Source organism: Poecile atricapillus, chromosome W (assembly GCF_030490865.1).
Source record: "Poecile atricapillus isolate bPoeAtr1 chromosome W, bPoeAtr1.hap1, whole genome shotgun sequence".
NCBI lineage: Eukaryota > Metazoa > Chordata > Aves > Passeriformes > Paridae > Poecile > Poecile atricapillus.
In genome coordinates, this window is record NC_081288.1 from 26,206,226 (window position 1) to 26,228,627 (window position 22,402).

General features: G+C 50.0%; 3 protein-coding genes across 4 annotated transcripts; 1 reads left to right on the forward strand and 2 right to left on the reverse strand.

The window, feature by feature from the left end:
• The first annotated feature begins 5,082 nt into the window (after nt 1-5,082).
• On the forward strand, nt 5,083-8,707 carry LOC131592243 (beta-galactoside-binding lectin-like). The gene is made up of 4 exons (XM_058863637.1): nt 5,083-5,214; nt 6,780-6,859; nt 7,906-8,077; nt 8,494-8,707. The coding sequence occupies exons 1-4, from the start codon at nt 5,206-5,208 to the stop codon at nt 8,635-8,637; spliced, it is 405 nt and encodes a 134-aa protein (XP_058719620.1). The 5' UTR covers nt 5,083-5,205; the 3' UTR covers nt 8,638-8,707.
• A 2,252-nt stretch (nt 8,708-10,959) lies between these two features.
• LOC131592240 (urotensin-2 receptor-like) lies at nt 10,960-12,119 on the reverse strand. Its single transcript, XM_058863633.1, has one exon. The coding sequence runs from the start codon at nt 12,107-12,109 to the stop codon at nt 11,015-11,017; it is 1,095 nt and encodes a 364-aa protein (XP_058719616.1). The 5' UTR covers nt 12,110-12,119; the 3' UTR covers nt 10,960-11,014.
• Nucleotides 12,120-15,144: 3,025 nt separating this feature from the next.
• Nucleotides 15,145-21,751, reverse strand: LOC131592241 (arf-GAP with dual PH domain-containing protein 1-like). 2 transcript variants are annotated; one of them, XM_058863635.1, is made up of 12 exons: nt 21,682-21,751; nt 21,393-21,554; nt 20,269-20,399; nt 19,304-19,395; nt 19,123-19,205; nt 18,309-18,421; nt 17,526-17,672; nt 17,044-17,127; nt 16,664-16,726; nt 16,096-16,167; nt 15,372-15,603; nt 15,145-15,284 (listed from the first exon to the last, which is right to left on the reverse strand). In XM_058863635.1, exons 2-12 carry the CDS (start codon nt 21,481-21,483, stop codon nt 15,256-15,258), a joined length of 1,137 nt encoding a protein of 378 aa, XP_058719618.1. In that variant the 5' UTR covers nt 21,484-21,554; nt 21,682-21,751; the 3' UTR covers nt 15,145-15,255. The 2 variants fall into 2 exon arrangements, with proteins under 2 accessions (XP_058719618.1, XP_058719617.1); XM_058863634.1 differs by having other exon boundaries at nt 21,393-21,727.
• Nucleotides 21,752-22,402: the final 651 nt, after the last annotated feature.

Below are 22,402 nucleotides of genomic sequence, written 5' to 3' on the forward strand. Positions count from 1 at the left end.
ATAAGAAAAATATTATCAGCTTCAAAGTCAGAGTTGTGTGAGGTCCCTAACTGTACTTTGTCTACAGCAGAACTTAAGACTTGCTCCATTCACCATCCAACTCTCCCCAGTTTGCTGTTCCCCTCTGGCTCAGCAGCAATTGGCAGGCTTTGCTCAACCTGTGTTTGTAGCTCTTGGAAATACTCTACATGCAGCAAGCCCCTGGTCCAGGCTATGTCATTGTGAGCAACCTCTCTGTGTCGAAACCAAGAATGTGCTTTCCTAAAGCGTTCCTCCTTGACTTGCCTTTGCTGTGCTCTGGCCAAGTGCCCTTAAACCGAAGAGCAGATGGCCTGGAGCCTTCAGTCACTGCCTGGCTGGGATTAAAGATCTGCTAAGGCCCGTGCTTCAGCCTCACAGTCAGGATCCTTCACGTCCACGGTAACCAAAGGCTTTTTTGCTGTGTTGTCAGTATTTCCAGCATGGTCAGGTGAGGGGGTCCTGCTGCCTGTCACCCCAGCAGACAGAGGAGTTAACCCTCATCAGTGTCCGTCTCCTCGCTGATCTCACATGCCTGAAGAGCACTTAAACAGCTTGGGCCAACCACCTCTGTGAGCTGACACAGGCTGATCCATGTTACCTGTGGCTGTGACCCAGCACTGAGCTCCTCCCTGCCTTCCTGGCCAGGGTGCTGTGTCCATCCCACAGCCACAGGGACACCACCCCACTGGCAGAGCAGGAGCACTCCCTTCCCCACCAAGCGCTGCAAAGGCCACAGACTTTACACCCCAAAGGCAAGATGGAGCCCAGTGTGAGCAGCAAGAGGTGCAGAGTAGGAGGTGGGGAGCATGGATTTGGGAACCTCTCAGGATGCACTTAGAGGTGTGTCTAACACATCCCAGCATCATTAGTGCAAGGAGTCATTCCTGCTTCCCCAAGCTGTAACATCAGGCTCGCCCGGATAAATCACTTGTCCAGGTACCCTTTGATAACATTTGCAGGATTATCTTCACCACTTGGGAACATATTTCCATACTGATTTAATGAAAGCAGAGATTCTAGAGTCAGCAGGAGTTGGAGCCTCACAGACGGCTCTTAATCCAGGAAATTGGATGTGGTTGGAAGTGTTTCAGCAGTCAAAGCTCGGGAGATCCTGCTGCGGCTCATTCCTGATCTGAAGCTCTGTGTCCACAAGATAATAAATCTGAGTTTAGCACACCTAATTCTTAGTTTAAAATACCACAGGCCACATAACACGAAGCGACTGAACAGGTACAAAGGCTCTCTCCCAGTGGAAAGATGTTGAAAATCACTGCAAGAATAACTGCAGCCAGAACAGGCTTTTGCCAGCTGAAGAGCGCTGTGTACAAGTGGGCTTTGGACACATAGTCCACAGGCTTTTCAGCCAGGCCCTTTCCCATTCCTCCCAGGTCATCACCCAGGATGCCCTATCTATTGCTACATCCCTCAGAAGATATTGGGCAGATCTTCCCTCTTTTGCTTCAGACGCTTGCCTGACTGCGCTTCTCCTTTGGCAGCTGCCAAACCACCTTATTTAGAGCCACCCCTCAGCTCAGCCCCGTGTTCCAACTCAACCCCACAACTTGCACTAGCTGGACTTCAGCCCTCAGACTGCAGGACTAGTCTGGATATGCTGAGGCACACTAGTGCCTATCAGCTAGACCAGAAGGCATGCACTAAATCAAAGCTACTCACAATGATGAAACTCTCTTTTAGCAATCATGCTTCCCTCTTCAACCTAAGGTGTATTACAGCTTGGAAGTTGGGAGGTGTGAGGATGTCCATAAGGGAGGCTGTGATCTCGAGAAAACCTGACATTTCAGCATAGAGAGATTGGCCTGGGCTCTTTGGGTGTCAAGGAGAGTGTAGGAAGAAGGCTGAGGCCTGAGAAGAGCTACAGTGGGCACCATGAGCAGCCCTAGGGACCGACAGGGATGTCTGGCCCCTTGTTTGGGAATGCTGGGTCACAGCCAGCACTGTGGGTTGGGTTCAGTCCCCAAAGGCACTAAAAATTAGAGGACTGTCTGGGATTGCTCACAAGGGCAATTTGCACTTTCCAAGGACAAGTGAGCAGATTGTGCAAGGAAAGGCTAGGGAGAGGTCAGCAAGTTGTGAGGAGGCAAGTGACTGAAGCACAGGCCACACTGGAGGTGCCCATGGTCAGGACCTGAGTGGGGTGTGTACACCTAGTGTAGTACATGTTTGGTGGGGTCTTTGCTGTGATGCCTGGGCTCCAGCATCTGTGTTGTCATCATTTGGTCTGTCCCTGTCATGGCAGCTGGCTCTTCTACACCCCCTTTTCCTGGCCCCATCCTGTCCAGGACACAATCCCAGTCTGCAGAAAGCAGGTTCAGATGCAAACACCACTTGCCTCACCCTCTTAACCAGAGGTGAGGCACTGCTGAAGTCATATCCCACAGTCATTTCTCCTCTCTCCACATTCATGGCTCCCTCTGGCCAAGAGTTTGGCATGGACAAGAGCACTGTTTGAAGCAATAGTATCATATCCACTCGCTCCCTTTGGACTGAGCAAAGAAGACCTTTGCTCCCCAGGTTACAATGCAGATCTGTGACTCTTCCTCTAATACAAAGCTAGTATTTAAAATGTTTTACAGGAGAGCTCTCCTGGTGAGGAGAGGCAGGAATGGTGGAGGAGAGGAACCCTGTCCCAGCATAGAGTTCCCACACAAGCCCAAAGTATGTTGTGATCTGTCTTCATCTTCCTCATCTGCATCCTCTGCAGATCAAATGGGCTGCTAAACTTCTGGCACATCCCCTGGCTGGCCCACTGCACACTGATAAGGAAGGAGGTGACAGGCAGTGAAGATTGCCAGCTCTAGCCAGCCTGGCTCTGCCCTTTTCAACCCACAGTGGCTCTTCCTACACCACATTGCTCCTGAAAATCACAGGCAAGCACCTCTGCGTCTCCAGTGTGGTGGAGTAGGTGTCAGTACACCTGGGGACACCATCCCCGTCTGGTGTGACGCCAGGGTGAGCAGGGCCCTTTCCTCCCCTCAGTTCAGCCATCCCTTGTGAGGATGCTGATGCTGGAGCCTGTCATCTCATCACCATGTCTCCAACCCAGAGGTAGGAAGGCAGACGTGACATTGTCCTGATGGAGGTGGCCCATGGCCTGCAGGCAATGGGATGCCCCATGGCCCCCTTGCCTGTGTTATCAGCCTGTTGTGCTAACGCCATTTAATTCAAGGTTTCATGAAAGCCAGTGGAGATGCCTGGACTTCTATCAGACAAATACAGGCTGCCTCAGGTAGACTCAAGCCTGAAATCTGAATTTCCTTGATGTGAATAGCACTTTCAGCACCTTCTCTGGAAAGATAGCCCCTCCTTCATTATCATCTCAGCCATTAGGTGGTCTCTAATCTCCCCAGCAGCATATGGAGGAAGGTCCCTGGACAGACATAACTCAAGGATCTGGTGGCTGCTAAGGCTTGGGCATGGTGCCCAGCTGCCAGAAATGCTGCAGAAAACACAGAACCTATCACATAGCTTTTAAACAGCCCCCTCCATAGCCATCTCCAAGAGAGAAAATATTTACACCTTTCCCTTCCCCATCCCAAAGTCCTTATCAGTCCAGCCCCCTAGACCATTGCTCCAGCAGCAGCTCAAGTACTTGGAGAGATGCCTGGGGTTTAGTCTCACAAAACCTTGGATTTGAAAGGAATTGATTTAATAACATACATATCCCAAACAGAGGGAAGCTGACTCTCTATTTACTTTTTCTCCTCGTATGGAGCACTTCTCGTCCTGCATCATATGATTCCTTGATCAGGCTCAAGAGCTGAACCCTGGGGCAAGTGACCAGAAGGGGAAAGGGGGAGTAGGCATGTCAAAGCAGAGAAGACCACTTTGGCTTTTACTCTAGCCCTCTTTTGTCATGGAATCTGGCCGAAGTCTGAAGCCTGTTTCTGCCCTCCCCAGCAGGCAGACAAGAGGCTACCTCTGCTGGCATTGATGGCATCAACTGGAAATACCCAGTAGTGCCATCCTCAGGGGTCATACTGGAGGGAGGTAACAGGGCTGGAGACTCTCATGTCCTCAGCAGATGGGGAACTGATGGGCCTCACAGTCATGGAAGTAAAAATTGTTTCAGAGAGTTTCAGTTCTGGGCCTCTTAAAGAAATCACAGAGCGTCTTGTGATTTAGAGACAAATATGCAAGACAAGGAGAGCTCTAAACCACAGGCTTGGCACTCTGCCTGCATTTTTCCCTCCTCTTTCAGTATAATTACAGTTGAGCCATGTAGTAATTGGGAAACTTTTTCCAAAGGAATCCTTTCACCCAGTGAATCATACTTGCCACAAAGAGAACATGGAGGCAAATAAAAGACATATAGATCCTATGGCTTATTGTGATAGAAGCATTTTGCCCCCATTCCCTTCTTCCTCAGGCTCCCATCTGGGTTCAGGGTAGAAGCAAGAGCCAGGCATGGTGTTTTCCCACATAATTTCTTCCTAGCTTTCCATTTCCAAGGCAGCTTCCTCCTGGCTTACTCTGTCCTGCAGCCAAGATGAACTGCACAGTTTTGAGGCTGCCTGTGAGTTCTAGAAAAAGGATTGATTTCCCTCCTTTGGTTCCCATACCTACAAAAGTGGGTGGTAAAGGCTGGGTCAGCAGCTGGGCAGTTTCTGGGGACAGGACTCATAGTGCAGTTGGGTGACCCTGGATGCAGCTTCAGTCCTCTGTTGCTGGGGTTCCACCTGGACCACAAAGAGTTTCTGAGGCACTATGTGCGCTCAGTAACATTTTTTCTACTCCTGAATTAACTAGAGCTGAAGAGCTCACCAGAGACCCTTCCTGCCAAGTCTCGATCCATATGACCATTTTCCATGTGGGATAAAAGCCTTGGATTATAAAACATTCATTGTAAAACTATTTTCCATTGGATTCATGGCCACACAGAGCTGGATCTCCTCCTGGAGTGGCCCGCAGCCTGCTCAGAAGGGTTGTGTTCAGCATCCTAGAGAGGAGGCTGGGTGAGTGTGGGAGGAGGCAGCTCTGTCTAATAGACCCTCCCTCCTCCCCAAACCAGCCCCTGCCACCCTTCCCCATTGGTGCAAGGGGTGGAGAAGGGCTGGGACAACTCAGCTCTCCATCTATTTAAAGGCAAGGGAGGGGCTCTAGGAGCTACTTGCGTGGGCCCCTTGCACCTCAGTGGAGAGGAGCTTTACCCTGCAGAGCAGCACCATGTCTTGCGTGAGTAGAGAAAGGGACGGGGCAGCTTTGCTGGAGGTGGGACTGACTGTGCAGGATGGGTGTGAGGGTGCTTGTGCTGGCTTACACATCAGCCCCAGCCTCGGAAGGTCTGCTAGAGCTCGGTGCTTGCTCCTGGTGAGGGACAATCCTCCCTGCATCCACTACAGAGCGCTGGCTGCTATTTTATGTTCTGGCAGTAGTGGTTCTTTTTCCCTGTAGGATCCCTTTGGGGCAGTACCTGTGGGGATCCTCGCTGGGATGAGCCCTAAGCTGGGATAACCTGTTTTACTGCAGCTCTACTCTGGAGAAGCTGCTGCAGTAACATTTATTGCTGTCTGAGCATCTTCTCTGGGCAGCCTTGCTGCTTGCTTTCTGGCTGAAGTTTTCATGAGTCATTGAATTGTTATTCTTCTCTTTCTTGGAAGGAATGTGCCTTACAGAAGTGTTCTGTGAATGCCAAGGACTACGTTCAAGTACCTTAAGAGTTTAGAGAGGTTATCTTAAGAGCAGGTGTCAAGAGTGTGGGGCCAGACTCTTCAAGGAGTTGCCCAGCAACAGGGGAAGGGGCAAGAGGCACAAACTGAAACACAGGGTGTTATAGTTGATCATGAGGAAAAACTTCCTCACTGTGAGGGTGACAGAGCACTGGAACAGGCTGCCAGAGAGGTTGTGGAGTCTGCTGCTCAGGAGGTATTCAAAAGCCACCTGGACATGACACTCTGCGACCTGCTGTACATGAACCTGCTTTAGCAGGGATGTTGGACTTGATCTCCAAGATTCCTTCCAGCCCGAGCTATTCTGTGACTGCTAGGGAGATGCTTGTGTTAGAAGAGTGATTGCCCTTCTTTGATTAATTTGCCTTTCATTAGGCTGAGGGTGATTAAGCAGGGGTTGTCCCAAGAGCAAGCTTATTTTTTAAGGTGGGATAGGAAAAGATTTCCAGTGTTCTTGAGGTCTTGGCTCTGCTGTGATAAAAAATGAGTACATATGGGTTTGCCAGGATATTTTGGTCCTCCTAGAGAGAAGGTGGGGGGCAGGTGTCTCTGGGGAGCAGAAAAACATTCTTGCAAATACTGAGCCTACATTAAAAAAAACCCTCAAGCTGTTGGGAGATGGGAAGCACAGTGTCTGAGTCCTTGGACGTGGGCAAGACTTGAAGTTCAAACACGAGGTAGGGGAAGGGAGTGAAATCTCCATCCCTGCCATCCATCCCAGACAGGTTTGTGTGGGATGACACGAGACCCGCAAGGCACATGGGTGTGTTTGGGACGGGTGGGTGTGATTGGAGGGTGCAGGTACTTACGCTTCACCGCTCTGAAATACAGATATGTTGATGAGAGCAGCAGGAGAAAGATTAGGAAATTGAGCTCCAATCAAATGTACCATGTGACTGGGGAAACTTCTCTGGGATGTCCTTGCTGCAATGCCCTAGGGCAAGGGAGCTTCCCTGTTTCTCCATGGGTCCAAAGCAAAGCATGTCTTGAAAGGCAGCAGGGAAAGCTGCCAAGTCAGAACAAGTGAGCCAGCAGGTACTGAGCTAATGTCTCTGCTTCCACATTCCCCAGGGACCAGTGTGCACCAACTTGGGTCTCAAGCCTGGCCAGCGCCTCACTGTCAAGGGGAAAATTGCACCAAATGCCAAGAGGTGAGTTGTTCTGTGCTGCCCAGGCATGGCCAAGGTACCATACTGAGGGGTCTGCAAAAAGTGATGGCAAAAGGACTCTGTCCGTCGGGTAGAAGAGGAGAAGGGGTTAACGCCAGCAGTGCTTCCAGTGAGTCATCACCTAATGCACATTGCAGACACAATACTGCCACTGGGCTAAGCCAAAGCAGATGTGAAGTTCCAGCTGCACACGCTGGCAGTGACCACATCCTCTCTAGTGCAGGGTAAAGGAAATGGAAGCTGTGGCTATACTGAGATTTGGGTTGAGATCGTCTTCTCCACCACATCCTCTCCCCTGCATGAAGATCACCAGGAGTAGGGACACTTATGGTGCCCCAGTGGATTTGCCTCTCACATGATGGTGGGGAAAGAAGGAAGAAAGGTGGTGAGCAGGCAGGTGGGCTTAAGTGGAAATGTACCCCTAAATGTGCAGGGACTGGGGTGGCTGGGTTTCCCAGCGGAGCCTCTGCAGCACCCCCAGCCCTTGAGCAGGTCTGTGGCTGGGGGGCCCCTTTGCAGGTAAGGTGGAGCCTGTAGCTGCTGTAACTGGCAGAACTAGCGGTGTTCCAGGAAACATGTCCCAGCGCTTCCCAGTGCCTTTGAAGTTTGATACTGTCTGAGTGAAGCCTCCCAGGCTTTCTCTTGCCAAGCAATATGCCTCTTCTCATCTGGGTAAGAGGCCTGAAGGCAAGGTGGACACTAGACTAGGAAACTTCCTCCAACTGCTAATGGATAGCTAATAGCTAATGACATGGTAATTATTGCAGCTGCCTGCAGAATGGGGAGAAGGCAGTGGCTGTCAGGCAGGATGCAGCATTAGCTAACTGTTCAGGACTGAAAGGAAATCTATGGAAAGCAACTGACTCCTTGGGAATTGGTTTGGGTGTATAATAACTCTGTCCAGGGCACTGTGTACGGGACCATTCTCTTGTTAAAAGCTCGTAGTACTGATTTTATTTTTTTTTAGCTGTATTGATGTCCGCTTTTTTTTTTTTTTTTTTTTTTTTTTTTTCTCCTCTCCTCTGCAGTTTTGTGATGAATCTGGGCAAGGATGCTACCCTCCTTGGACTTCATTTCAATCCCCGTTTTGATGCTCATGGCGATGTGAACACCATCGTGTGCAACTCAAAGAAGGTGGAAGAGTGGGGTGCAGAGCACAGGGAGACTGTCTTTCCTTTCCAGAAGGGGGGCATAGCAGAGGTGAGGCATGCATATGTATATTTATATATATTTATATATATGTATACACACTCTCCGTACATGCTCTGGTGAAGGGAGGGTGTTTGGGGCAGGACACCCAACTGCAAGGACTGTCTCAGGGCTGACTGTACAGAAGGTGGCTGGCTTCTCCTGCTTGGCCAGTGCCACCACTCAGAGCTCTGAGCACTGATGGAGGGCGGGGATCAAATGTGCAAGCTCCATCTGGCTCAAAGACGTCACTATTGAGCAGAGTAGGGAATGGGCATCTCTTGGGAGACCAGAATAACACCCCTGCTGTTGGTGGACAGGTTATTCTACTGAGCTTGTTCACCCTGTGAAGCAGAGGGTGGCACAGCAGTGCTCCAGAGGGGAGAGGCTTGAGGAAACTTTCTCTAACTTTTCCATTTGTCTTGCAGATCACTTTTGGTGTCAACCAAAATGATGTGACAGTCCACCTGCCAGGCCACCAGTTCACGTTCCCTAACCGGCTTAACCTCTCTGTCTTTGACTACTTTGATACACAAGGGGACTTCACACTCCAGTCCCTCAGCTGGGAATAACTTCCTCTGACACCTCCATCTCAAAGATACAGAAAAAAACAATCAATAAATAAGAGTTTTGGTGTACTAAGTCTGAAAATCTAATATTTTTAATATTGCAAGTCCTCATAGGTTGGGGCACATTGCTGGGGGTGGGTGGATAGGGGTAGCCAGCTTGTTTGAGTACCATAAGTGGATGCAATTGTCCCAGCCTTGGTCCTTGAAATTCATAGATGGAGAAGAGGATTAAGGCTAAAAGCCTGGGAAGACAGAAGGTTAAAAGTCCAAGGAGAGTTGCAGGAGGAGGTATTGGGGCTAATTGTCACTGTGGGGAGAGTAAAAGCATCCCTTAAGTGAGGTCACCTGCTGTTGAGGTCTAGACTGACACCTTACACTGCCTGAATAAATAAAGTGTACCTAAACTAAGCACTCCTGGCTGACATCAGACAGCATTGAGTGGCTGTGCTAGGTGAGCCTAGTGGGGCACGGAGTGAGGGGAAAGTCCTCAACTGTGCTAGTTTTGACTGAAGCCTTCTGTAGAGGCTGGTCCTACTCCTGTGTCTGCTTGGGACCTCTTACTGCTGCTGACAGTAGAAAAGCTGCCTTGCTGGGTGTGGCAGAGCATGTAGAGGGTTCCTCATTCAAATCCTATCTTCCAGTACCTGCAGGAGCACAGAGAGTTGTGCTGTGGCACGTGAGGGCAGTAATGTGGAGGTGTCTGGTTTTATTCTGCCCCTTGTGCTTTGCCTGTTCCATCCAGAGCTGAGGGAGGCAGTGATGCCCAACTGGAGCATGGGAGGCCAAGGAGGTGTGCACTATGATTTTGTTCCCATTTTCCTTGGCCCAAATGAACCTGAGCACTTCTCAGTCTAAACTGAGGCTAGACTCCGAGGAGTCTGAGGCAGTCAGGCATGTTTGATGTTACTGCATAGCTGCCTCGGGGACTCTCTCACTCTAATGCTGCCCTGGCACGGCTGTTGAGCATGCTGTGCCTGGTGGGTATAGGAAAGGTGAGATCTGCCCTATCCACAGTGCACAGCAATCACCAGGTCAGTCTGGGATGAAAGGCTTGGCCACAAGCAACACAAAGCACTAACAATTTCATGTACTACAGGATTCCCTGCAGGCCTGGCTGGGCTAATTCCTCACATTAAGCAGTTGCAGAGCAGCTGGAGAACAGGGACTTTCCCCTACAGCAGCCGTACCTGCTGTTCTTATTTCATAATTCATGAGGCTCTGACAAGTCCTGTGTCCTAGGTACTCATGCAGAGAGAGGCTGGGCTGCTAGGAATTTTGGGTCTGAGGAGGAAGAGAGATAAGATGAGAGTTTAGCTGAAAGGTAAGAGCACTTGGGGTGTATGAGCAACTTGAGGCTCTGCAGCTGGATCTCTCTTGAAGTCCTGTGTTGCCCAAAGCCCATCAGCTTTGGGTGATCACATCACACTCTTTTTAGGGCTACATCTGTAACTGTAAACATGACATCTAGCATCATAGGCATGAGAGGGGGACAGCATAGCTTGGGGGCTCTTCCTATGGGCTGATAAGGATGAAGCCATCCTTTCTGGAGAAGAGAGGTTCAGCAGTATGGAAATGAGCCATGCTAGGCTAGATGGTCTCAAGGCAAGAAACCTGGCTCAGTTTACACAGAGGTACTGACACAGTCTGGCAGACTGGGGTACACTTGGTGGCCCAGAAAACTGGGTATTTCCCTCAATCACAGCAGGTCCATGGTGCTGGCGAGGGTACCATGAACTGTCATGATGGACACAGAGGAGAGCTCTCTCTCCTTGCAGCTTCCTCTGCTGGGCTGATCTTTAAACCTGAGCAAATGTACTGGACTCCCTGGGCTGTACTACAGGGGAATCTTGCAATGCCTCTTAATTGCACTTGGCAATCTTTCTTTAGATTCTTCAAAGACTTTTTTGTGATGGTTTCTGGAAGAAAGCTTAGTGGTAGCTTTACTACAGGAGTATGAACCTTAGTGAGGTCTCCTGCTAGTGTGGCTGTTTCTTGAAGTGACTCACTGTTCTTGTGAAATCTATGACTCACTGTTGTCCTGACTTTGTTATGGCTTGGCCCGTTGCTAGCAAGGAGATGAGGGGTGGCAAAGGCTCCCCAGATATATAATTTAGACATATCGAAGCTGACTGCTCCCTTCCACCCACTCCCCAACCTTGTGCAAGGTGGAGGCTGATGTGTGAGGGCTGAAGGATCTGAGGATGGAGTCAGGATCCCTGAGACAAGCATTCTCCCCACCCAGCTGAGCAGGATGAGCAGGCACGCAAAGGTGAAAGCACTGCAACAACATTGATGGAGGACACTGCATGCTGGCATGGAAAGTGACACACTTTTATTTCTCAACATGACCCCAGCCAAAGGTCAGATGTTCCCAGCCTGCTCACCCCTGGCTTTCCCTCACAGACCCCGACAGCTCCATGAAAGCCAGGGGGATGCTGTGGCTTCCCGCAGCCTGCTGAGAAGGTGCTGCAGGCCATGCCACGCCCATCCTGGTGCGGCCACGGCGCCGGCGGTAGCTGCTGGCAAGCAGGGTGTAGAGGAAGGGGTTGACACAGCTGTTGCCATAGGCCAGGCAGGTGACACCCAAGTTAAGGTAGGCCTGGGCAGCGGGGCCGATGCCCAGCCCCTCTCCTTGGTACAGCCCAGCCAGCTGCCAGGCCCAGAAGGGGAGGAAGCAGGCCCAGTAGGCCACCACGATGGCAGAGATCCTGGAAAGGAGCTGCCGGGCAGGGGCCCGGCCGGCCACCGGCAGCCCCAGGCGCCAGGCCGAGGACTGGTATGCCCAGGCCAGGCGGGTGTAGACGATGCCCAGCACGGCACCAGGCGCCAGGACGCTGGTGGTGAACAGCACGGTCAGGTAGAGCCGGAAAGCTGATGGCGTCCAGGTGGGGACGCAGATGCGCTTGCGGGGGCCGTCCCCCTCCTGCAGCTGGGTCATCACCATCATGGGGGCCGTGAGCAGGAGCGAGAGGAGCCAGAGGATGGCGCTGGCCAGTTTGCGGTAGGTGTTGCTGGCCCGCCTGGCCCGCAGAGGCCTGGCCACCGCCCAGTACCTCTCCAGGCTCATGGCGGTCAGGAGGAAGATGCTGGCATGCATGGTGAGGAGGTCCAGGCTGAGCAAAAGCCTGCAACCCACATCCCCAAAGAACCAGTCGTGGGCAAAGTAGGTGCAAACCACAAAGGGGATGGTGGAGAGGTACAGGAGGTCAGCCAGGGCAAGGTTGATCATGTAGACTCCCAAGGAACCTGCTGAGCAACCTGCCACCCTGCCAGAGGCCACTGCCACTGTGTAGATGTTCCCCGCCATCCCAGTGAGGCACATGGCCAGCAGCACTGCACCCAGAGGCCCTGTGACCAGGCTGTCCCCTCCCAGGACATTGCTGTCATCATCCCCACCACTGCTTTCCTCCAAGAATCTGCCACCCTTGGGATCCTCTCTAGGACTTGGGCTGATGAGAGAAGGGTTGTAAGACATCTTTGGGTAAGCTGACTAAAAGCAAATCAAGCTATCAAAGACCTGTTCCTTCCTCCTGCCTTCCGCCCTGCTGTACACAACACGTCTGTCCTTAACAGCAAAGCAGCCAAGAGAAGAATGGGGAGAGTTCATCAGACATAGTCAGGATGCTCCAGAGAAGCCTTTTCCTCACCTCCAGCTGCCCAGTCCATTTTGCTGATGTTGTCCATCACAAGCTCTGTCCAGTTGTTCTCCTTAACCATAAAAGAGCCAAGAAAGGGACAGTGCCTTTTCCAAGACCAGTACGTGCAAGATAACCTCTGCCAGCCAAGAGGAAATGTCTCTTCTTCACTAGCTCATCCTTTGCTGCTTCTCCAGAGCTTGCTGGGCCCACAGAAACAGTGGATGAACAAGCAGATTTCTGCTCCCAAGTCTGTGTCAGCTCAGCTCAGCCAGACTTTGGAGAGCCCCCAGGAGAGCCCCGCTGAACCAACCCCCTGAGAGCTGCCTTGACCACTGCATGGAGGAATGTGCCTGACTCACAGCTTCACACACCGGTGTGAATACAGGTCACAATTTATACTAGGCTTTTAGCCACTAGCTGAGGAGCCCTTCCTCTTTCTGGCAGACATACTTTCTTCCCCATATCTTCCTGCACCTTTATCCTGCTCCGTCTTCCTTCTTGCTCTTGTTTCCTTTTCTTTTTCCCATTTCACCTTCATGGTTGTCCTCATTTGCGACAGGAGACAACTGAAAGACTCCATAATATGGCAAGGAGGGTGGAAAGCATCATGCTGTGGCTTTAGAAGGGAAACAAGGGCCAGCCCTGGAAGTGCAATAGGCAGGGAGCAGCCACACAGCTCTCCCTAGCCAAGCCAGACTGAAAGAACCTGTCCCCCGCTCTCTCCCAAGAACGTCAGGGCCCTTTGAGGTTTGGGGATTGTGGATGTGGTCCCCAGTTTGCAAGCAGGCCCATCAGATTGTAGGACATCTCACATTTTCTCTCCTGGCCCTTTTCCACCTTGGCCTCCAAGTCAGCAGCAAGCTCCTGAAGACTCAAAGGACTGGATATTTCAGACTCTGTCTTTCCTTCCTCTCCACAAAGACCATCCTCCCCCTGTAAACTTTCCCCCTCTTTCCCTCGGAGCCCCAGGAAGCTGCCTCGCCTCAGAGCAGGGAGCAGAAGCCCATTACGTGGCACCACCGCCTTCTAGCGAGGCACCAGCACATGACACCCATGCCCGGTGCTAGACTGCCCTTTCCTCACTCACATCTGAGCCTCGCTAGACACGGTGGGACAGAATTTGCGGAGCAGAGACAGACGTGCCATACAACATGTACTCTCTGTTAGTTCAGGGTTTCAGGCCATTCCAGCCACACTCTTTTGCATCATCGGTGTATTAGCTCCATTGTGGCTGAGTCAAATGCCTCAGCAGTGGTAATTCAGCAGCAAACAGGAGGAGGAGGCATCCCATCAGTACTCCCCGCACTGTGCAATGACCTTTGGTTTTCAGGGAAATCGTGCTCCAAACTGGGAGAGATCAGGAAAATGCAGTGAAAATATACTTCTAGGTGGATATTTCCATTGCACCATGTTAGCAGGGTGAGTGATGCTTCTTCTCATCCAGGAAGTTGATGCTCCCAACAGCTTGTGGTGGTCTTGGCGCAGCGTGGGGTCCCCAGAGAAGCAGAGCAGCACTGTGAGTCTGCCTTTTTGGTTCTGATGGGAATAATCACAGTCCACATGCCCCAGGAAATACAATGAACTGCTATGGCTTTTTGGTTCATCATCTGTGCTTTTTCTTTCCAAAAAACAGCCTCATACTTCAGCAGTTAATAGGTCAGCTAGTTTAGGAAATTAAAATAAATTACAATGTGATTTTTTTATTTATTTCTTTAGGAGCTAATTAAAATACTGGTTGTCTCATTATTTCCAGCTAGCTCCCCTTAACACATGAGACACCTTCTCTCACACTGCCTGAGTAAAACTGTAAATGCATCAGATACTAGTCACCAGCAGAACTCAGCTACTCCTTCCAGCATGTGAAACACAGCTCTCCCAAGAGAGCTTTAAGAGATGAGTGTTAAGACATGAATCATGGGTTGATTTAGTGTTTTAGGCTAACTCTTACTAATAGAGCCTTCCCCTGTTATACTACTGCATACAATGATGTGTATGTGTGATATACAAGATACACATATGCAATGTGCAGGTCAGAATGAAAGTGCCAGGCCTTTGACACACAGAGAATGAGGGAGCAGAGATCCGTGTATTACTATATTCAGCATCAACCCTAAAGTAGTAGAGACAGCAGATTCTGAACTCTATACATGTTATCAGCTTCTCCTTGCAAGACCCAACCCCTCTCCATTTTGCCAAGTTTGGCAGCTGATCTTCAGAGGCATGAATACACCTCAGAGTATTTTCCCTAGGGCAGCATTTCACCTCCATCATTTTTTGTTATGTGTGCATATAATGTATACACATACCCAAATGTATATTCACATTATTTTTGAGACGATCTCTTAATCTTCTCTGAAGCATTTGTTGGAAGGTCTGCACGCAAATGTCATCTGAAGAAGCTTTCAAGCCCATACATGGCAGAAGGAAACAGGCCTCACATTTGGCTGTTAGGTTACATCTTTTAAGTGACCTTTCTCAACCACTGCACTAACTGATCAAATATCTAGATATTTCACATCTCTGTCACCAGCAGGTATGATATTTCTTGTAAAGGAACAGTCTCTTTTAGTCCAGCAGCCCCTGTAATCAGCTGGGGTGGCTGGCTCCAGCCAGTTTTCTTGCACCAGGTGGGTGGCTGTCTGCAGTTTCATGCAGGAGTGATGCTAGGTCCCACGCCCAACAGAGTAAGTGCCAAAGTTTTCAAGGCCTGACTGACAGGCAAGACCTGTCAGCATCCAGTCAGATCACAGCAATTTAACATGGACAGGCCGTACTGAGGATTCAGATGCACAAAATCTTGCCTTGAAAAGAAGCAGCTTAATCAGGCCCTCAAAACAAAGTGGATATTATATGGGGGCAAAAGTGCTTCAAAGGGTGCTCCAAGAGCACTATGTTTCTCTGATGTCAATCTCCTCTCCTGTCCTGACAGCAACCCAATAGGACCAGGTAGAGTTGAGTCATAGTGAGATTCCTGCATGGCTTCCTAGGACTTAAACTTGAAGTAGGCTTCAACTGTAGTGAAGAAAAAAGGTGGTGCATTAGGGCAATACCCTGAATGGGAGTGGCAGGAGGGAAAGGAAACAGCATCCAGGCACTTACTTGCATATTCCTGTGGTGTCATGGCCTGCTTGATGACACTAGTGAAGGCTCTGATCCACTCCAGCTGGTCAGTCTCTGTCTCACAGGTGAAGAGGTATTCCCGGTCAGGGGTGACAATGGTGATGCCATAGTGCCAAGAGAAGTTGCCCTGTGTCCCTGAAGGCAATCCCTTCTGGACACTATATCCATTCTCTCCACTGCCCACAAATACTTCACCCTTAGCAAAGGCGTCCTGCACATCGGGAGGGAAAGACAGTGATTTATGGACTCTCAGAAGAACAAGAGAATCATTACAGTGCACCTAAGGACAGGAGGAGAGTGTGTGAGGATCAGGGATGTAGCAGCAAAAGGTTTTGGAGGTGATCAGGGGATTCAGAAGAGCAGTGAGTCTATGCTCAAAGGCAGTAGTGAAAAGGAAAAAATAAGGACATGAACCTCAAGAGGTCTGAGAGAGGAACTGATGCTCTCACCTCTCTGTGTCACCCTCCCATCACCACCTTTACACTGCTGCCCTCCCTGTTCCCACTGTTTGCAGGCAGTGCAACAAACACACAAAGCATGTGATGAACTAAAAGGGATGGAAAAGGGAAGACCTGGAGTCCATTCATAGCAGCTGGGAAACCTGCAAGACACCCTTACTGCAGAGCACAGACCCTGTTTGTGCTTTGACCCTGCCCTCAGCACCGTTGCCTGCAGCTGCCCGGCGGTCTCATCTCCCTCTCACCAAAGGATCCTTGAAGTACATGAGCCTGCGGTGATCCAGTGTGAACCAGCGCTTCTTGAAAGCCTCTCTCTGCTGTGAAGGGAAGAGGTGACATGTGTGAGGGGACAGTGCCCTCTGCTGCGAGCAGTGCGAATGGGTACCCCAAACTCATCCCAACCACTTGAAGCAGGCCCCTGCCTTAACAGCAACCTCCTCCTCGCCCTTTCTGAGCTGAGAGTAAGGGTCAGTATCCAGCTGCTGTCCCCAACTCCTGAACTTCGATGAAGGACCCCAGAGTGGAGACAGAAGAAATCTGGACACTAAATACCTGTAAGGTCACTCACACACAGACACATGCAGAGAGATCTGTCGCTCTGGGAGAAAGCAGGGACTCTGGCTTCATCTACTTTCACATGTGTCCTTCCCCTTCCTTTTATTCTCCCCTCCCTTGGTGCACACACACTGTTCCCACGGGTGTCTAAAGAGTCAGGGGGAATGGGGAAACAGCAGGAGAAAAACATTGAAGTAGGGAAAGCCAGTGGTGCTCTGACAGGCCCCTGTTAGATTTTTTTCTACCATAGCAGCTCACCTTGGGACCAGTCTTCTCCATGTACCCCTCCTTCAAGAAGTTTCTCGTCAAACGATTTTTAATCTGACAAAATGGCAAGAGTAACATCCACTTAGCTGGGCCTCTTTGCTAGTCATTTCCCTCCCCCACCCTTCTATTCCCCCAAATTCAGTCTCTTTCTAAATTTATATTTCCCAAACTGCCTAGCTAGGCATCACTTCTGCCTCCAAAATGCTGAGAAACAGCAGAGAGCATCTGTTTTCTGACCACCACAGGCCCTTTTATAAACACCTTCTCATCCTTTTATCTTTACCCTGCAATTTCCACTTCCGTACCTGGGGTTGTAACAGTAACTAATGAGCACTTTTATCACAAAAGCAGCAGGAGACTCAGGGCCTTACCTCATTATCGCTGGCAATGGGAAATGCCACCTTCAGGTAATGAAACTGCACAGAGCGGATGGCGTTGAACCAGTCCACTACCTCCTGAGGATGGAACAGGACAGGACAGAAAGTTTAGCCAGGGCAAACAGTGGGCCATCTAAATTCACCTAGCTGCACCCAGCCCTGTGTTAACTACAAACACAGCCAGGTCTCCCTCTGCAGCATCTCCCTCACATGCACACAGCCAGCACGGCTGCCCCATTCCCCACATGCACAGGCAGCACACATTCTATAGAACTCCTCCCACACAAACCAACTCAGCCAGTGCTCCTGCCCTGCTCCCTGCAGCAAAACTCTCTTACAGATACACAAACACAGAGCCAGAACCCCCACCCAATTACTACAGCAACTCACACACACTCATCCTACCCATGCTTCATACTATTTAATATCAGCAGCTCCTCAATGCCTTTGCAGTGTTTGATGCTAAAACCAGATACCTTTCCACTTTCATGGTAGACAAATATATTCCTGGTCTTATTGTCTTTGAGATAGGTGATCTGCAGGCCATTGGGGTTCCCAATCTTCTCTGGCTGGAATGTAGCATTGATGACATCTATTTTAACATTGATTTTGGGTTCTTTGCCCTGAAAACAGAAAGGCATTGATCATGCATGAGCAATTCTATAAGAAAAGAGACCTGAGCTGCTGACTAAGTGGAGTAAGGCAGGGTCAGAGGCCTGATGCAGGTAGAGAACCTTGTACTTGGCCTTTTTAAACCTTCTGAGGTTCATATCAGCCTGCTTCTGGAACTTGTCCAGGTTCCTCTGGATGACATGTCCTGCTTCTCCCTACCCTGAGCCATTCCCTCCCTTGTGACAGCATTTTAGCTCTTGCCCCACTCATTTCTGAGAGATGAATGAGCAGAAAATAGCCTTCCTCAAGACCAACCAGAGAAAAGGTTTTTGCCGACTTGGCCCACAATGGGGTGATGCTGGTTCCAGGAATGGTGCAGGATTACACATCCAGGCAAATGGATAGGAGTTAAGTGAAAGATCAGTCCTTTCCTCAGTAGTGAAGGAAGCACAAAGGGAGAGCATGAGGAAAAGTCACTCTGACAGCAGTAAGAGGACCCTTCTCCTTAGTGACATGTTTTGTTATCATCCCTGAGTTGGCATGAGCAGGGCACTCTCAGAAACATGTGTAAGAAATCAGAACATCTCTGTCACCCCGCTGCTCTGGGTGGAGTACACACTGAGGTGGGAGTTGACCACCATACTCACATCCTGCTTGGTGAAATACTTCAGACATCCCTCTCTCTCAGACAAGAGGAACTTGCGGGGTAGGAACTGCCCGTTGTCTCGACCTCGCTTCCAAAGGATGCCTTCCTTCACCCCTTGGAGCAGAAAAACCACTTATAACAGCATTTCCCCACAGGCATGGCAGGCATCAGAGAGCTGCATGCAGCCTGGGGCCCAGCCACCCCTCTGAGACAAAGAACATGATGGACTATTGCTGAGAATAAACACTTCAGATGTTTCACCTCTGACTTACAACTAAAGATGGTGGTGTTCCTGTGTTTGCAGTGCAGATAAGCGCTCACCAAAAGACACTCCCATGTTCTTTCCACCTCCTAGTCCTGCTCCCACTGCTACATCTGTGCGAGAGCTGTCTCCTGTGAACACTAGAGTCTTGGCCCATGCAGACTCTAGTGTGGGACCAGAATTCTTCCCACTTGGCTCTGCAGGTTCCAATGCCCTTTGTCACAGGACTGGATGTGCCATTTCAAGGACAACTGCCATGGTTAGAGGGAGTGGCATGCAGAAGGACAGATATTCCTTATTGTAGATGTCTGTCTCCACCAAGACATCAAATGCCTTTGAAAACTGCCACCTGGTAAAACCAGGCTTTTAAGCTACCTGTGGCAGTGCCAGCCTATGTTGTCCACAATTTAACACCCCCAAAACTATGCCCTGTAAGTACCAGTTTGGTTCTCAGGAGTACATGTGAGATTTGCAACACTGACACCTCATAATGCTCCAAAGTTTCCAGTAAAGGCAACAAACAGGATGTTTTGATGCTGTGTTCTGCTCTTACCATCAGAATACGGCAGCTGTTTTCCTGGCTCAGTAAATTCTTTGCGTTCATATTTGGCCCGTATCCACTGTTCTCTCAGCACTCTATGGAGAGAGGTGACAGGTAGATCAGAAACGAACTAGAGGAATTAGGGGAACAGAGAATTGCCCTTCCCCCTTTTCTTCTGTATGCAGCAACTTACTGGCAGTCATTGAAGGTTGGCTGGTAATAGTAAATAGGGATGTGAGCTTCATATATGGCTTTAGTCACAGCATTCCCATGCTTGGCCAAAAACTGCAGAGTTAGAGAGAGAGTTAGTGCCTTGCCTTTGATGCAGACTCGTGTTGGACCTTTTCTTCCCTGACCCACTACAGGGCTAGATGCACATCAAACTCTAATGGAGCATTCTCTTTCCCCTCCATTGCAACATCCCAGCAGTCTGGCTGCAGGAAGGTGGGTCTCAAAGGTCTTATCTACTCTCAGACATTACACTGATTGCACCTGAATCAACAGAGTGCCATAAATGTCACTTCCGTAAGGCTGGGTGCACACACGTTCAGTGGATTTGCTGCCATGCGCCACATCTCCTGGAGAGCTCAACAACAGCTCTGCAATGCCATCTGGAAGGACATTCCAACCTCTTCCAAAGAGCAACAAGACACAGATTATTTTCTTTGGATCTCCAGAAAATATTTTCAATCCCCTGAAGGTTAGTGAGTTGAGGGGGCTGTAACAGGGAGAAGACAAGTTCTCATAAGTGCTGTTTTTCTCAAGAGATCATATTATAGCTGGAAACTTCTCAGAGAATGGAATTGCCCAAGATTTTCCCTTTGGACTGCTGAAATCAAGAGACATTGAGGGTGGATGGTCTTGGCAAGTGGAAAACAAGTAATCTGAAGCAACAAAGACCCTAAGCCTTAGTAAAATACATTGCAAGAGGTCTACATTTGCCATAAAGTAACAGGACATGATGAGACACATAAGGCAAGTATATCCTCCCTCTCCCAGTGAGTTGTGAGGAATTATCTCTGATTATCATGAGTAGAAAGGAGACTGATTAAAGCAGATTACATTCCAACTCTGTGAGGTCAAAGGACTAATTTTGCCAGGACTAGTGTATAGTGTAGCCCAAACCATCTGCCACATCCATGGGGATAAAGATCTCACCTGCACCTGAGCATCATCCCAGTAGTCCATCTTCAGGGATTTGACTTTGCTGATGCTAGGGATGTTGCGGTGAATTCCTGAACAGCTGAGGCATATAAAGACACCCAAAGTAGAGGATGCCCAGTCAGGATCTGAGAATATGGAAAAGGGTATAACTAAAACTGGTGAATATTCCTAGGAGGTATGCCTCACCTGAGAATGCAGTCCTGAGAAACAGGGAGCTGCTGACCACAGTTTCATCCAAGCTGAGTAATTAATACCCAAGGCATGGATGCCAGTCAGGAAAAAAACCACAGCTATTAGTCCCTCCTTCCCCGTTCCAATCATTTTCACTACATTTTTAATGACCTGTATCTTGAAAAACTCCAAAGTGGTCTGTGAACTCCCTTTGTGTAAAGGATCACCCAGACAAAAATGAAACCACCTTTGGGAAAAGATCCCAGGAGTTGTTTAGTGCATCGCAGCAAACCCCTAAGAGTGCTTAGCTCAGAAGTGGAAAACGTCCTTGAATCTAAAACTCTCCTGGAATAATTAAATAGGGCAAAATGGTATTAATTTGCACAGTCTTAATTTGGCTTGGGTGGTACACTCCTTTTGGAGGTGTATGATGGGTGTTTTTAGCAGCACTTGTAGGGCCTCAAACGGGGTACCCTGCTGAGAAGGCAAACCCTTCAGTAAATGAAATTTCCTAGGCAACTGTGGCAGGTTGTCAGTTCAGAGCTGAGTCATGGCAGAGACAATGCCCTCCTGAATCATGCCTTCTTTCTGGAGAAGTTAGGATTTCACTGGGAGCTTTCCTGTCAGGTCCTGACTGGGCATGACCTTGATTTGCATTTGAGATCTGACATGACTACAACCCACGGTGCTGCAGCTATGCAGCCCCTGCTAATCTGGCACTCCCACATCCCTGTCCTTCCCACGAGTGCTATGGCAGCATCTTCTCCCTCCTCCCCTGGCAACTCTCCTCCAGGGAGAAGAAATGAATACCCAGAGCAATGCCTCCCTCCCCTTTCTCTCCACCCCAGGCTCCTGGGCAGTCCAGATAGCCAGCACTGAGTGGCTGCTAGAGATCAGCCCCAGCTCCCTGCTTCCAACTCTTCCTCCAGCATCCTTCGGGGACTCACCTGGCTTCCCGCAGTCCGCACACAAAGAGTTCTCTGCTCTTTTCCACACTTCCTTCAGGGCCTTCATGTTCCGCTCGTTTCCTCCAGCCATCACCTCGGAACGGTGTCCCTCCAGGCAGGGCAGGACAGGGCCAGGAGGGCAGCTGCCTGCACCTTATGCACCTGCAGGCCAACCCACTGCGTTATCCAGGAGAGAAGGAGAAGCTCTGGCAGACAGAAGGAAAAGAGGAAGGCAAGAGAAACCTAATGTTAAGGTTAATGGAAAGGGTACAGAGGCCTGTCGGTGCACCTGAGCCGGCTGAGAACAGGCAGGGGCAGAGACTGGAGGCTGAAGTGCACCCAGACTGTGTGAGGAGCGAGGAGGAGGACGAGACCTGCCCCCATGGGCGTGGAGGGAAGTGCAGCAATTAACCACAGAACTGGTTTTTCCGCATTTCTTCTGGTGAAAGGACAGGCCAGGAAAAGAGCGCAGGCAGCAAGCAAGCTGATAAAGGAAAGCTGGCTGTGGACAAGTGACTGCCAGGCTGTGACAGGACTCCTGTCGGGACTCGTCATGCTCTGTGGGCTAGGGGGACTGCCCCCACAACACTTCAGAAACTTCCACCGAAGTCAGCTGGCCACCACACAGGCATCACACCCATTTTTAAGGTGAGAACAGGGGAGTAATAAAGGTTCAGGAGCTCAGCCAATGTCACCCTAGGCCATCAGAACACGGCAGTCCTGATGCACCCACCAACTCATGCCAGTACCTCTCTCCACCACTACAGCAATCTTGGCTGTCCAGCCATATGCTGCGACTTGGACACAGCATCAGAGCCAAGACCCATCTGCACAATTGCCCTACCCGGATAAGAGGAGCAGCACATGCTAACGCCAAGAAATGACAATAGCTTGAAATAAACTCAGAGCTCTATTGAAGAACTGCAGATGTTAACTATTCGGAAGAGTGACATTTATTAAAGAGACGTAGATGCAGAACACTCTGGAGCGCCAGAACGAGTCTCGGGCTG

What these genes read in the sequence shown, in the direction of transcription:
- LOC131592243 (XM_058863637.1), top strand. An exon ending in ATTGCACCAAATGCCAAGAG is followed by an intron (nt 6,860 to 7,905) that starts GTGAGTTGTTCT and finishes TCTCCTCTGCAG; the next exon opens with TTTTGTGATGAATCTGGGCA. An exon ending in AGAAGGGGGGCATAGCAGAG is followed by an intron (nt 8,078 to 8,493) that starts GTGAGGCATGCA and finishes TTTGTCTTGCAG; the next exon opens with ATCACTTTTGGTGTCAACCA.
- LOC131592240 (XM_058863633.1), bottom strand. Translation starts at nt 12,109, where the DNA reads ATGTCTTACAACCCTTCTCTCATCAGCCCAAGTCCTAGAGAGGATCCC.
- LOC131592241 (XM_058863635.1), bottom strand. Translation starts at nt 21,483, where the DNA reads ATGGCTGGAGGAAACGAGCGGAACATGAAGGCCCTGAAGGAAGTGTGG. An exon ending in AGTATTTCACCAAGCAGGAT is followed by an intron (nt 17,673 to 18,308) that starts GTGAGTATGGTG and finishes TTCTGTTTTCAG; the next exon opens with GGCAAAGAACCCAAAATCAA. An exon ending in TGGAGAAGACTGGTCCCAAG is followed by an intron (nt 16,168 to 16,663) that starts GTGAGCTGCTAT and finishes TTCCCTTCACAG; the next exon opens with CAGAGAGAGGCTTTCAAGAA.